We start from the raw sequence: 15,258 nt of genomic DNA, 5'->3' as shown, positions 1-15,258 counted from the left end.
CTGTTTCTGCTCCGACCCCGCAGTCACCGACAGTTAAGCCTGTTTCTACTCCGACCCCGCAGTCACCGACAGTTAAGCCTGTTTCTACTCCGACCCCGCAGTCACCGACAGTTAAGCCTGCTCCTGCTCCGACCCCGCAGTCACCGACAGTTAAGCCTGCTCCTGCTCCGACCCCGCAGTCGCCGACAGTTAAACCTGCTCCTGCTCCGACCCCGCAGTCGCCGACAGTTAAGCCTGCTCCTGCTCTGCAGTCACCGACAGTTAAGCCTGCTCCTGCTCCGACCCCGCAGTCGCCGACAGTTAAGCCTGCTCCTGCTCCGACCCCGCAGTCGCCGACAGTTAAGCCTGCTCCTGCTCCGACCCCGCAGTCGACGACAGTTAAGCCCGTTTCTGCTCTGCAGTCGCCGACAGTTAAGCCTGCTCCTGCTCCGACCCCGCAGTCGCCGACAGTTAAGCCTGCTCCTGCTCCGACCCCGCAGTCGACGACAGTTAAGCCTGTTTCTGCTCTGCAGTCGCCAACAATTAAGCCTGCTCCTGCTCTGCAGTTGCTAATAGTTAAGCCTGCTCCTGCTCTGACCCCACAGTTGCCGACAGTTAAGCCTGCTCCTGCTCTGCAGTCGCCAACAGTTACGCCTGCTTCTGCTCTGCAGTCAACGACAGTTAAGCCTGTTTCTGCTCTGCAGTCTCTGACAATTAAGCCTGCTCCTGCTCTGCAGTTGCTGATAGTTAAGCCTGCTCCTGCTCCGACCCCGCAGTCGCCGACAGTTAAGCCTGTTTCTGCTCCGACCCCGCAGTCGCCGACAGTTAAGCCTGTTTCTGCTCCGACCCCGCAGTCACCGACAGTAAAGCCTGTTTCTGCTCCGACCCCGCAGTCGCCGACAGTTAAGCCTGCTCCTGCTCCGACCCCGCAGTCGCCGACAGTTAAGCCTGCTCCTGCTCCGACCCCGCAGTCGCCGACAGTTAAGCCTGCTCCTGCTCTGCAGTCACCGACAGTTAAGCCTGCTCCTGCTCTGCAGTCGCACACAGTTAAGTCTGCTCCTGCTCTACAGTCGCACACAGTTAAGTCTGCTCCTGCTCTACAGTCGCACACAGTTAAGCCTGTTTCTGCTCCGACCCCGCAGTCACCGACAGTAAAGCCTGTTTCTGCTCCGACCCCGCAGTCGCCGACAGTTAAGCCTGCTCCTGCTCCGACCCCGCAGTCGCCGACAGTTAAGCCTGCTCCTGCTCCGACCCCGCAGTCGACGACAGTTAAGCCCGTTTCTGCTCTGCAGTCGCCGACAGTTAAGCCTGCTCCTGCTCCGACCCCGCAGTCGACGACAGTTAAGCCTGTTTCTGCTCTGCAGTCGCCAACAATTAAGCCTGCTCCTGCTCTGCAGTTGCTAATAGTTAAGCCTGCTCCTGCTCTGACCCCGCAGTTGCCGACAGTTAAGCCTGCTCCTGCTCTGCAGTCGCCAACAGTTACGCCTGCTTCTGCTCTGCAGTCAACGACAGTTAAGCCTGTTTCTGCTCTGCAGTCTCTGACAATTAAGCCTGCTCCTGCTCTGCAGTTGCTGATAGTTAAGCCTGCTCCTGCTCTGACCCCGCAGTTGCCGACAGTTAAGCCTGCTCCTGCTCTGCAGTCGCCAACAGTTACGCCTGCTCCTGCTCTACAGTCGCAGACAGTTAAGCCTGCTCCTGCTCCAGCCCCGCAGTAGTTAAAAGTTAAGCCTGCTCCTGCTCTGCAGTTGCTGAGAGTTAAGCCTGCTCCTGCTCTGCAGTCGCCGACAGTTAAGCCTGCTCTTGCTCCGGCCCCGCAGTAGTTGATAGTTAAGCCTGCTCCTTCCTGCCTGCCTGTTGTTGTTGCCCAGATGGCTTCTGGCTGCCCGTCTGGTATTTCGCCCTGTCCTGACGTGCCCTGTTCTGACTTGCGGGGGGCTTTGTCCCTCCAGCCCTGGTGTGCTGATTGTACCTTGTTCCCTCTCCTGTACAGTGTCCCTGTGTTGCTGTTTCTTGTTCCGTGAAGCAGCCCATCCGGTGATTGATACCGTCTTTGTTCTACCCGGTCTTGTCCAAAGTCAAGGCCCCAGAATCTACTGATTCACCGAGTCCCCTTTCCGGCCTGTCCCTCATGGCTAGGGGGCATGCATGTAGGAAGAGGGGCATACTGTGATGCCCTCCCCACTGTGTTTACCCGATTCGCCTACCTTCCCCCGACTTGACTCTAAATATGCCACGCCTGGTACTCATTAGTCTAACCTCTTGTTCCTGCCCTCATGCTTCATCACTCTCAGCTGTTTCCTGTGTTTTCCTGATTAGTTAGTGTTGTAGTGCCTCCCAGGCTTGTATTCCCCAGTCCGGTCATTGTTGCTTGCATGTGCCTCAGTTCCTGTGTGTTCGCCTTAATAAAGTCCCATATAAGCTGCATTTTTGGTCGTCCTCTCCACGCTCGGCATGGCACTCTGGGGCCTTTGATGAGTCTCGATTCATCAAATAGAAGTATAATAAACCACTGAACTGGCCATGACCTACGTGTAACCTTCAGTGGGGGAGCAGCTGTACACTGGGCCCTGGGGCAGGCAGTGCTGGCCTGCTTCCCTCGCCCACCAGTCCTCCCTGTTAGCCTTTGAGTAAATCATACGTCTTCTAAAGAGAAATCAAGAACCATTTACAGTACAATAAAATCTTTCCTGTCATCCTCAGCTATAGAAATAATCGCCATCTCATTGGGCACAGTGCAGGAGACAGTAATAAATTTCCATCCATCCATCCTCCAACCTGCTTATCCTACTGGGTCGCAGGGGGGTCTGGAGCCTATCCTGGAAGCAATGGGCACGAGGGAGGGAACAACCCAGGATGGGGGGCCAGCCCATCGCAGGTCACACTCACACATGCACTCCTACGGGCAATTTAGCAACTCCAATTAGCCTCAGCATATTTTTGGACTGTGGGGGGAAACCGGAGTACCCGGAGGAAACCCCACGACGACATGGGGAGAACATGCAAACTCCACACACATGTGACCCACTGAGAGACTTGAACCCGGGTCCCAGAGGTGTGAGGCAACAGTGCTACCCACTGCACCACAGTAATAAATTTATTAAGTTTAAATAAATTTAAACATAACATATTGAGACATGCACGTAAAACTCAGATAAGAAATTCACCAAAAAGTAAAGGGTGAAAACTATTTACATTTTCTTTCAAAGTGATTTGTCAGTGACATTTTATAAGAATTGCGGTGTGTGCGGAGACAGAGCGCCGGTAAACTTCGCACGGGGGCCGCCGGCTGCTGGCTGACGGCGCGTCTCTCTCCCATGTAAGGAAGGCGGCTGCCGATCACTGGGGGCGGAGAAGCGCTCCGTCACAGGCGGAGCCCCCAGACTTTAAACGGTCAGGGGAGGGATTACGGCGCAGCTCGGTGCTTCTCCGCAGATCCGGACATTCAGCCGAGCGTTAACACAGAGCAGCCTGAAACACAGAGACCCGGAGCCAATTGGCGGGTAGCTCTTGGAGGAACCAGCGGAGGAGCCCGGAGCGCGATCCCGCCGCCGAGGACGAGCAGCCGAACCATGGAGCCGCTCCGGACACCTGCGGCGCTGCTGCTCCTTTGCCTGATCTCCTCCTCTGTCCTGTGTGTGAACTTCCCCCAGCAGCCTGTGTAAGTGATGCCGAGTGTGGCTTAACCAGCCGGGTGAGGATGCAGGCTATGATGACGGCCGATCAGGCTCCTGTTTGTGGGCTTTAAATCGCGCAGTGTCTCCAAGTATGCAAGTGTGACCTAAACATGTTTAAATCACTCAAGCATCTCATCCGTATGTATGTATGTATATTGCACTACCGACTTACAATTGCTGGTTGCCGTTTTCGTTGTGCTGCAAAAGTTGATCCAACTCAAAGATCTAATGAAGTTCGTATGAAAAAAAAACCTTTATTTATTATATTTATTTATTATATAATATAGGTACACGGTGTGAATGAATCAAACATATCAAATGGTATTCAAATCGGAAGGCACGTGCATGTTAAACTTAAAAACATTCGCAAGTGCGCTCCTTGAAAGACTCCGTCTAATTTAAGGCGTATTTTTTTTAAAATAGAAACATAGACATCGGTCTGATCTGAATCATGCTGTTGGTAGCAGAATTATATATATCTCTTAAATACTGGACTATCTCAAGCAGGAGATACGGCTTGTGTTCCTTCTGAAAGGATTTATACTGTACTGGGAATTAAAGTATTCAGTGTAACATTCAATGTTACTTATACATGAGCAAAGTTAGTTCTGGATCAGGGAAAGCACCTGCTGCTGTTATTCAAATAAATAATATGTATTTATACATGCACGAGTCTAAAGGCCCCCACCATATTCGCAGCACCTACTGCTCATGTCCTTCTGATCCTTAATTCAGAATGATAGAAATTGTTTAAAAGGTTTGTTTGTCTAATTAATTAATTAATTAAATAAATAATTGTTTATAAAGTTGTTTTCAAAAAAGTCACACTGTGTATTGTGGGCAAAACAGGCACCCACAGATACGTGAAATACTAATGTGGTGTGAAGTAAAGTCACGTGTCTGATAGTGGAGCCCTGGGCTGAGGCTACCGGGCCCCTGGTTTCTGGTGGGGGCCCCACGGGGTCTGGTGGGTGCTGGCCTCTTTCAGTCTTGAATATAAGCTCTTTTTAGATGGGACTTCATGCTGGAGTGACTGGAACGCAGGAGAAGCTTATGCCTCTGTCATATGTGTCTCGATGACAGGATGGGGCTGTAAGTGACGAGCAGCTGTCATAAACTGCCTGAGTGTGACCCTTTGTGTGCGTGTTCTTCAGGAGGTCTGTGTGTGTGTCTGTGTGTCGGAGTGAGTGTCCATGTGAAAGTGTATATTGTATAGTCCATGTGTATATTATGTTGTCCCCACAACTTCAAAACTTGTCATTTTGACGTTATGAGGACCATTTGTTTTGGATGTGTGGGTGTGTGGGATCACGTGATCACGTGTGTGTGCGTGCCCCCCCCCCATCGCAGGGGCACTATGTGCTAGTGGGCACGGCATCAGGTTGCGTATGTCCGCAGGAGTCATTCAGTTGGTTCCTGTGCTCTTTCATGTCAACACCTGACTGCTTTCCGGAACAGAAAATCTAAGCATTATGTAACACACATCTGGTGCATGCTTTAAACATTTGCATTTAAAACATCTTCCCTTAACCCTTAAATTCATTTTCACACTGATTTTTGCCTTTAGTTATGTCTGCGTTTCAGAACTGTGCTACCCAGAATGCTTTGTGGGAAGCCCTTGTCGAGCAGGTCACGTGATGCTGTCTAGTGGGAGGTCTCTAGTTATAAGTGACTGGTAGCCAGCTGGCGGAAGGAGACACTGATGTAGTGGCCAGTTGTGGAAGCACTAGTTGACCCAATCCTGTGTTCTAAGTGGAACAGACCTTACAGCTATTTAATTACATAAATAACCCAGATTCGCACTGTAGCCTAAGTGTTTGACCCAGTCAGTCGACAACCGAATCATTCTGCGCAGGTGTGTGTGTGTGTGGAGAGTCTGTGCAAGCATGTGTGTGGAGAGTGCACAGGCGTGTGTGTGTGTGTGTGTGTGTGTGTGGAGAGTCTGCGCAGGCGTGTGTGGAGAGTCTGTGTCTGTGTTTATCTGTGTCCATTTGTGTGTCTGCAGGTGTCTGTGTTTATCTCTGTGTGTCTCCACCTGCGTGTCTGCAGGTGTCTGTGTTTATCTCTGTGTGTCTCCGCCTGCGTGTCTGCAGGTGTCTGTGTTTATCTCTGTGTGTCTCCGCCTGTGTGTCTGCAGGTGTCTGTGTTTATCTCTGTGTGTCTCCGCCTGTGTGTCTGCAGGTGTCTGTGTTTATCTCTGTGTGTCTCCGCCTGTGTGTCTGCAGGTGTCTGTGTTTATCTCTGTGTGTCTCCGCCTGTGTGTCTGCTTTAGTTTTTATAGATTTTGCCTCTGACTGTGCTGCACTCATCGGCTGAGTTTATCTTCTGATGGGTGCAATACTGGGACATTGGGGGTGGGGGTGTAATTCCCATTGCAGAGTAGCCACTGGGTAGGTATTCCTGTACGGTCTGTGTGAGCTTAGCATGCGGGGTCAGGCTGGCTGGCATCTGCCCCCTCCCCCCCGGCATGACAGGTGTTGGGGCTGCTATATATAGCCATCAGGCAGGCATGCTCTGACTGGGGCCCTATCCACCCCCCATCCAGCTCAGCAATTCTTACATATAGATGACTGCCCCCCCCATGTATTTTTCACACATCTGCAACCAGTGTGTTTATTTAATTTAGCATGTAGCGACCATTGCATTTCTCCTGAGAGACTGCATCTGGTTAATTGCTGGATGGAGTGTTTATTTATTTATATCCGTGTAGGAAATGGCACCGCCATCTGGGTGCTCTCCAGCGTAGGACCACGGGCAGTATTTTTGAGGAGATTGTAAAGTATAAGTTATATTCTGACCAATAATGGCATAATATAACAACAACATAACGTAACCTCATCATAATAAGAGGATATAGCAGCTCACTGGGTGTGAGGCAGATTTAAGGTGCCGGGCTTGTTTTCCTGTGCGGGAGTAGATGCTGATGCAAACCTCCATGCTGAGAAATATGTTAAGGTAGGGATGGGGGCTCTCTTTAAAAGAGGCAGAGAGAAAGAGGGGCTCTCTTTAAAAGAGGCAGAGAGAAAGAGGGGCTCCTTTAAAAGAGGCAGAGTGAGAGGGGTGGTCCTTTAAAAGAGGCAGAGCGAGAGGGGTGGTCCTTTAAAAGAGGCAGAGCAAGATGGCCGCTCCTTTAAGGAGGCAGAGAGAGAGGGGCTGTCCTTTAAAGAGGCAGAGAGAAAGAGGGGCTCCTTTAAAAGAGGCAGAGTGAGAGGGGTGGTCCTTTAAAAGAGGCAGAGCGAGAGGGGTGGTCCTTTAAAAGAGGCAGAGCGAGAGGGGTGGTCCTTTAAAAGAGGCAGAGCAAGATGGCCGCTCCTTTAAGGAGGCAGAGAGAGAGGGGTGGTCCTTTAAAAGAGGCAGAGCAAGATGGCCGCTCCTTTAAGGAGGCAGAGAGAGAGGGGTGGTCCTTTAAAGAGGCAGAGAGAAAGATGGGCTCTCTTTAAAAGAGGCAGAGAGAAAGATGAGCTCTCTTTAAAAGAGGCAGGGCGAGAGGGGTGGTCCTTTAAAGAGGCAGAGAGAAAGATGGGCTCTCTTTAAAAGAGGCAGAGAGAAAGATGAGCTCTCTTTAAAAGAGGCAGAGAGAAAGATGGGCTGTCCTTTAAAGAGGCAGAGAGAAAGATGGGCTCTCTTTAAAAGAGGCAGAGAGAAAGATGAGCTCTCTTTAAAAGAGGCAGAGAGAAAGATGGGCTGTCCTTTAAAGAGGCAGAGCGAGAGGGGTGGTCCTTTAAAAGAGGCAGAGCAAGATGGCCGCTCCTTTAAGGAGGCAGAGAGAGAGGGGTGGTCCTTTAAAAGAGGCAGAGCAAGATGGCCGCTCCTTTAAGGAGGCAGAGAGAGAGGGGTGGTCCTTTAAAGAGGCAGAGAGAAAGATGGGCTCTCTTTAAAAGAGGCAGAGAGAAAGATGAGCTCTCTTTAAAAGAGGCAGGGCGAGAGGGGTGGTCCTTTAAAGAGGCAGAGAGAAAGATGGGCTCTCTTTAAAAGAGGCAGAGAGAAAGATGAGCTCTCTTTAAAAGAGGCAGAGAGAAAGATGGGCTGTCCTTTAAAGAGGCAGAGAGAAAGATGGGCTCTCTTTAAAAGAGGCAGAGAGAAAGATGAGCTCTCTTTAAAAGAGGCAGAGAGAAAGATGGGCTGTCCTTTAAAGAGGCAGAGCGAGAGGGGTGGTCCTTTAAAGAGGCAGAAAATGAGGGGCGCTCCTTTACAGAGGCAGAGAGTGAGGACATGGCTTTAAAAAGGCAGAGAGAGACGGGCGCTCCTTTAAGGAGGCAGAGAGAGACGGGCACTCCTTTAAGGAGGCAGAGAGAGACGGGCACTCCTTTAAGGAGGCAGAGAGAGACGGGCACTCCTTTAAGGAGGCAGAGAGAGACGGGCGCTCCTTTAAGGAGGCAGAGAGAGACGGGCACTCCTTTAAGGAGGCAGAGAGAGACGGGCACTCCTTTAAGGAGGCAGAGAGAGACGGGCGCTCCTTTAAGGAGGCAGAGAGAGACGGGCGCTCCTTTAAGGAGGCAGAGAGAGACGGGCGCTCCTTTAAGGAGGCAGAGAGAGACGGGCGCTCCTTTAAGGAGGCAGAGAGAGGACGTGACTTTAAAAAGCACACGCCTGCAAATGGATGTGCTGCGTTGCTGCTGTGTTTCAGATGATCTGTTAATGACATAATGGCTGCCACCTGAAATCTACTTCAGGCACATTAGTGTCACTGGAGCATCTTCCCAGGCTTTGCAAAGAGTCATTCATTCAAATATGGGCCCCATGAAGCCAACTAATGCACTAGAAAGACCCCAAACTGGGTGGGGTGCCGGTCCTTTTTTTCGTAAGGGCCTCGTCACTTGGAGGGATCTGTGCATTTACGCTGTCTCGGGGGAGGGGGGTTTGGTGGTTTTCATTGTGGTTGTGTAGATCTTTGTGTTTTCTTTGTGCAAGAGCCTGGGTCTGGGGTTCACCGTGAGAACTGTAAAATGGTGGGGGGGGGGGGCTTTATTTTTATGATATGTAACAACTCAATTCAATGTGCATGAAAAGATAGATTTGTGAAGTTATCCATCCATCCATCTGGAAGCCCCAGGTCTGCGGAGGCTGAGACTTTTCTTAGGCTCTTTCTGTAAAATGTTTTTTTTTCCACATCCGTAAGGTCTATAGCATCTTAGCTGTCCAGTAGCTGCCCCGTTGCCAGGTTGCTTTCTCCTGTTGTCGCGGTGATTCCAGCGGGCAGTTCGCTGTGTCTCCTGCCACATCCATCCCCAGAAAGGAGCATGAACGGTGTTGGCATGGATCCAGCTCAGCATTCGGTGGCTGCGTGACACGGCTGGGCCCCCGAGCAAGACCCTTAGTTCCCACCGCTACGGGTCTCCCCCTCCTCTATCAGTCGTACGCCACTTTTGATATAACCGTCCGCTTAATAAATTACATGTTCATTTGGCTATGGCAGTTGTCTGTGATGATGTGGCCTTTTGGTAGAAGCTGAGAAACTCGGTTATGGTACTGGTAACTAGTAGCTATTTGTTGTCTGGCTCCAGAGAGGTGATGGTAACTAACACGTGTTAGATTCTCTGTGTTCAGCTATTGAATGATATAATTTGCTGAATACATTATCAGGTTTGTCTGCCCAGCGCTGGGTTGTGTGGAGCAGTGAGACGACAGCTTGCTCATTGATTATCTGTTGCTGGTGTCAAGCTGCTCTCTGCTATAACAGGACTTACTGGTGTGATCACAAAAGCCCCACAGTCACCTGCCTTTGCGTTTACTCGCTCATGTCAGCCGAATCTGACCACAGACTTCAAGTCACATTAAGTTTGTTTAGTTTGGTGAAGATGCATCTTCCTGATTCATTTTTAGCGCCTTCAGATTAATAATGGCTCTTATAGTGCTGGATGCGTGCAGCTTCTCACTTATTTGGATGAGGCGCCCCAGTGCACTATGGGAGATCCACTTCTGTGTGGTCTCTCAGTCATTTGGATGAGGCGCCCCAGTGCACTATGGGAGATCCACTTCTGTGTGGTCTCTCAGTCATTTGGATGAGGCGCCCCAGTGCACTATGGGAGATCCACTTCTGTGTGGCATCTCACTCGATTTTTTCTGTGTTGGTAGCTGGTCATTTCAGGGGGTGGGCTCCCTGGGGCTGGCTTGTTAACATCGACCTTGTGAAGCAGACATACTCCATTACGTAGCTGTCATGTGGTTTGATGTTATTTAATGTGGTTTTAATTCAGGTCATTTTGCCAAATGTCTGCGAGTGGTTCACTACCCGCTGGGACTTTGGCTGCAGTATTTCTGGGCCCTGATGAATGTTCACGGAGCTCTCTCCATGAAGCAGCCGCACGGGTGCAGCCTGCTCCCCACCATGATGGGCTCTCGGAGCGGCGGGACGACCAGCCTCTCAGACGATCCTCAGGGGCTTGCAGCAGGAAAGGCGGGGAAAGCCGAAATAACCCCCGTCGTTATGTAAACGCGTACAGAACTCCTGCAGGTTTCTTTGCTTTAAATAAATAATATATTTTACAGTGACATTTTCTGTTAAATTGATCAGATGACTTAAGTACCAGTCTCGGTGCCCACAGCCTCTCTGTGCTGTAATGGGGGGAGCTTTCTGGGAGGGTGTGTGTGTGTGTGTGATTTCCATTCCAGTTCCAGTAAAACACGCCTCCACTTCTGTGGCCGTATCTTAGCTGTGTTAGCATTTGTTTTCATTGGCTAACATTTTACAGCTGGTGATGATATCTCTGTGCTTATTTGTCCATGTTTAATATATCATGCTGTAATGTTTTCTTTTGTGAGTAACAGTGGAGCTGATGATATAATTGTCCACCTTACCCACAGTTGAGTGACGCCCTTTCCTGCCAGCTCCAGCGCTGCTGCAGGCTCCCCCAAACCTACTCTCACATGAATTAGGGTTTGTGTCTCACGTACAGCATGATGGGGTAGGGGAAAAGAAATAGTCCCCACAAGTATCAGTACAATATTCTGCCATTTGTAGCTACAGATTCCCAACTACAGAGTGTTTTTCAGACTGAGAATTGAGTACAGAGTGCATTGCAGAATGAGTACTTAGTGGACAGTGCATTTCATCCTGTTTACAGAGCACAGAGTGCAATACAGACTGATTACGGAGTACAGAGTGCATTGCAGAATGAGTACTTAGTGGACAGTGCATTTCATCCTGTTTACAGAGCACAGAGTGCAATAAAGACTGATTACGGAGTACAGAGTGCATTGCAGATTGAGAACAGAGTGAATTTCAAATTGATCACTGAGTACAGAGTACATTGCCGACTGACACTTGAGTAAAGAGTGAAGTACAGATTGAGTATAGAGTACAGACTGATTGCAGAGTGCATTTCAGACTAACTGCTGAGTGCCGATATCACTGTGACCCTGTGTTGAGTGCCGTCAACAGCTGCCATGTGCCTAAATATACAGCCCCTGTGTGGCTGGGTTGAGTTACCTCACCCAGGGTGAGGGGGTGGGAGGGGGGGGGGTCTGCTTCTGCAAAAGCTTCCAGTGTATGCCGTCAGACTGGCTGATAAGTACGGTGTCTGTCATCTGCATTTAGCCTAAGCAATACAGGGCGGTGCAGCCGTGCATCCTGAGGCAAGTGAGATGCTGGCGAATGGTGGTTTTCCACAGTAGCTGTGTTCTGGAAGAAAAAGGTTGAGCATGAAGTCGGGGTGATTCTAAGCCACATTTCTTCCTGGTGGGGGGGGTGTAGTCATGCTTGTTGATCTTGCACAGTCAGTCCTGTGTTATTCATAATTCAGATTGGTAATGTGCACTGTGTTCTTCTGAATTACTTGTGAATAATGGCAGGCTGGGGGTGCCATCCCTCTGTGGGCACTCATAGCAACTTAAGGGCGGCTGAGATGGCCGCACCCCCCTGGCAGGGAGACCTGCAATCCACTGGAGTCCTGCACTGTGCTCAGGCCGCACTGGTTTTACATTGAGGTGGTACTGATCTCGCCCTGGAGTCACACTGGTCTTGCACTGAGATCGCACTGGTGTTGCAGTGAGATGGTACTGATTTTGCACTGCGGTTGTATTGAGGTCACACTGATCCATCACTGAGATTGCACTGGTGTCTCAGTGAGGTGGTACTGATTTCATACTGCGGTCACACTGGTCTCATACTGGTCTCACACTGAGGTCTAGCAGCTCCACTGCCACACAGCAGCTAACATCTGGAAAGTTTTCCTGCAGCCTACCAATTTAATGTCCCACCTCCACTCTTTTATCAGTTATAATCAGTATGTCATATTCACGGCTATATTATTTTTCATTCTGTGAATTTGAACATGGCTCCAGTTCTGTGGTTGTCATCTCCTGGCTACAATTTTCAGCATTTTTTATTTGCCAGTTTGGGATCAGGAGTGAGTAATTATATTGCTCTGTTTACCCACTGACTGCTTGTTAATAAAATCTAACCACCGTTACAGATAGAGAATTTTAGAAATTAAATAAAGCAAGACTCCTGATGTATACGTGTTTATTTGACATTCCTGAATGAAACTCTGTGAAGCAGAGAAGCAACACCTCCATGTTCCCCGTGTTCCTCATGCTCCCCCACACTCACGGGTGGCTTCATGCTGGCCTGGGGGGCATACGGGCTGGTGTGATGGATGGATGGATGGATGGATGGATGGAGTGAGTGATCTCTCGGGGAAAGACCCCGGCTTTTCGGTGCGCAGTAAGATCAGCAATGGTGTTCACCACTGCCCTAACCAAAAAGTGACTTTTTGAGTGGGACCTCAGCCTGTATGAGACGCTGAAGACCTGCTGGTCAGAGCTGGGGGCTGATATGTTTCTGGTAAAGCTTAGTGTCCAGACAGGCATGTCTAATGTCCTCTTAGGCATGACAGGTGAGGAGCTCCGATGTTGACTGAGCAGCTTAGCTGAGGAACACTATCCTTCTTTTCCTCTCATTCTGAACCACTGGTTTAGGGTGACCAGTCATGTAATCAGTTTTGTTGTGGAATATATTTGTTGTTTGGCTTCATTATTAAATGACTGATAGAATTAATGGTATCCTACATAGAAGATGCTTGGATTTCTGATTCTGTTATGGAAGTAACTGCAGTGGATCTGCACTGAGCACTAATTGGATTGTGCGCGTCTTACAGGCGGATAATGGAACAAATGTCTGTAATTCACTGTGGTTTGAAATGAAAGCCTGCGGAGGATGTCTGTCTCAGGATGGGCCTCGGATGATGATGCGTGTGTGTGTGTGTGTGTGTGTGTGTGACTGCATTCAAAAAAATAAAAGTGCCAAAAGACTTGTATATTGTTTGGTTACTTATGGTTAAGGTTTGGGCTGGGTAGGGGTGAAAGTTGTCATTGACGCGATTAGGGTTTTGCCCATAGAAATGAATGGAGAGTCCCCACAAAGATACAGGTCTGTGTGTGTGTGTGTGTGTGTGTGAGCAGTACATCCCAAGATTCTCTTTTCCTGTGTGACTCATTGTCTCTGGGAGTGATTATTGCTATGCGGTGATAACAGGGGCATTTCATGCAATGGGGGCCTGTCTCATCCTTTGAGGTGGGGGGGTCACATTACTTGGATGGTGCTGAGAGGTGCCTGCAGTGTGTGTATGACGTGCAGGTAACATCGCTGGTCTGTAACGCTCTCCATCTCTTTGCTTCACACCTCCCAGTATCCAGGAGTGGGTTGAACAAATGCAGCGTGACCTGCTCACTCTGGTTGAGGATGCCAGCGAACTGGAGACCCTCAAGGAGGTGAGGCGTGAGGAATGCAACCTGTGACACTCATGTGTACATTCATTCCCATTAATCATTTTTGTTTATGTTTTCCATGCTGTATTTTATTGGTACTTATCGAACATTGAGGCTTTTCTCCAATAAATCAGATTATCCTTCATTACTATGTAATAACCTATGGGCTTAGCGGGTTAGACTACTGTGTCTGTGATTGGATGGTTACTGGGTCAAATCCCCAGATCGACAGGACACATAGCCTTACTGAACTGACATCTCTAAAACCTTTCGGATCTGCTACTTTAAGATTTGTTATGTGCTATTTTTGATATTTGTTGTAACTCCAGTGTAGTATCTAACATTTTGTCAGCTCTTAATTAAATCTTGAGCTCCTGTCCCATAGGACGCAGGTGGTTTGAGCAGGACCTCTCACAGCCACTAGATGGCAGTGTCTAAAACAAGCTCCGGTGGTTATGGCTCTGGCAAGCTTTGTGCCTCACTAATGTAATGTGACCTTTTGTGTTTTTTTGCAGATATTTAAAAATCACATAGATAAATTCAGCGTCAAGACAAACAACGCGGCGGAGCTGGTGACCACTGCGGCCGGGAACATTGAGAAGCTGCTTCTCAAACGATCCACGGCACTGAAGGTGAGCTTGGAGGCGATATCGCGCACAGACCTTGCTGCCGCCTCGCCGCCTGCTGGGACCCCGCACTCCGTCTGCAGTGTCACCATGTGCCCAGGCTGAAATCTTTCTCCAAAAATAGGAGCCCTCAAATTTATCTTTTACTCAGGGCGCACAGGCCCCGCAGGCCGCTCTCTTTGTGCGCGTTTGGGAGCCCCCCCTCAGCTGAACATGTATGGAGGGCACCTTGCTGTTTTCTCTCTTCACACAAGCTTCAGAAGCTGGTGTCTCCGCATGACGTGTGCAAGATGCTGCTCTCAGAAATGTGGGCTAAACACTTCACTCTGGCTTCAGCAGAGTCCGGAAATAATGCTTCTGCACAAGGTTCCTGGTTTTCAGTCTGTGCCTGGAACAAGTGGTATGATCGCACGGAGGCCCCTGCTGTCTGGCGCACACCTCCTTGCACGTTCTGGGGACCTGCCGCTTTCCTTATGCTGATGTTCTTTAGTGCCCACTGACCCTCCTGTTTGTGTAGGACCAACAGCTGTGAGCCGTTGTCAGTTTGATGCCGGTTGTCTTTGTCAAACCATGCAAAGAACCCATTAAGTTCCTCTGCTAGGTTGCCATTGTTACTGGATTGCGTGTTGTGTGTCATTCTTCTTTTTGTATTCCCTGTTGCGAGACAGTTATCTTAATTTAATATTTTTTGTTGTAAATATCTTCTGGCTTTTTTTTTATCTGAAAATAAGATTTGGACTGAGTGTCCTGTGAAGCTTGATCAGGCACCTTGCTGTCATTAAGCTGCACTATTTTGGGCCCGCTGCCATGACCATAGCTCATGAATACTGCATGAGGACCTTCCCCCTCCCCAGTACCCCCCAGACTGAGGTGGGGCTCCTGGTTTACACCTTCCCACTTTTTCATGAGGGTTTTCGGTGAGGTTTAAATAATGTCATGCTGCAGAGACTCACGCCAGCTCCAAACAGCAGCTTTGCTGGTGGCTGACGATGTTTGGGAGCGAGTGTGAAGGCACAGTCTTCCTGAAGACCACCATACCGCACCTCAGTGTTTGGCTAAACCCCGGTGGTCCCATAGTACTCCCCCCCCCCGAGTTTCCCGGTATACACTGCTGTATTTATAAGCTTTTATATGACAGATGGGACACTTTGGCTTAAATGTTGAGTATTTGTCTTTTTTCTATCGCACGATGTTAAATGTATTAAATGGGTAGCAGTGAATAAATACATTGATTATAACCGCGTTGAGAGTTCAAAAAAGAAGGCGGGATT

General features: G+C 49.4%; 1 protein-coding gene across 1 annotated transcript in view; it reads left to right on the top strand.

The window, feature by feature from the left end:
* The first annotated feature begins 3,380 nt into the window (after nt 1-3,380).
* Nucleotides 3,381-15,258, top strand: part of LOC125738686 (voltage-dependent calcium channel subunit alpha-2/delta-1-like) — a 70,839-nt gene continuing 58,961 nt past the window's right edge. Inside the window, exons 1-3 of the mRNA XM_049007885.1 lie at nt 3,381-3,637; nt 13,283-13,364; nt 13,877-13,993. Coding sequence (XP_048863842.1) covers nt 3,549-3,637; nt 13,283-13,364; nt 13,877-13,993 — 288 coding nt within the window. The 5' untranslated portion in view covers nt 3,381-3,548. The remainder of the gene's footprint in view (nt 3,638-13,282; nt 13,365-13,876; nt 13,994-15,258) is intronic.

Source organism: Brienomyrus brachyistius, chromosome 3 (assembly GCF_023856365.1).
Source record: "Brienomyrus brachyistius isolate T26 chromosome 3, BBRACH_0.4, whole genome shotgun sequence".
In the NCBI taxonomy this organism is placed as follows: Eukaryota; Metazoa; Chordata; class Actinopteri; order Osteoglossiformes; family Mormyridae; genus Brienomyrus; species Brienomyrus brachyistius.
The sequence above is the reverse complement of the archived record's forward strand: the minus strand, read 5'-3'. Positions and strand labels throughout refer to the sequence as shown.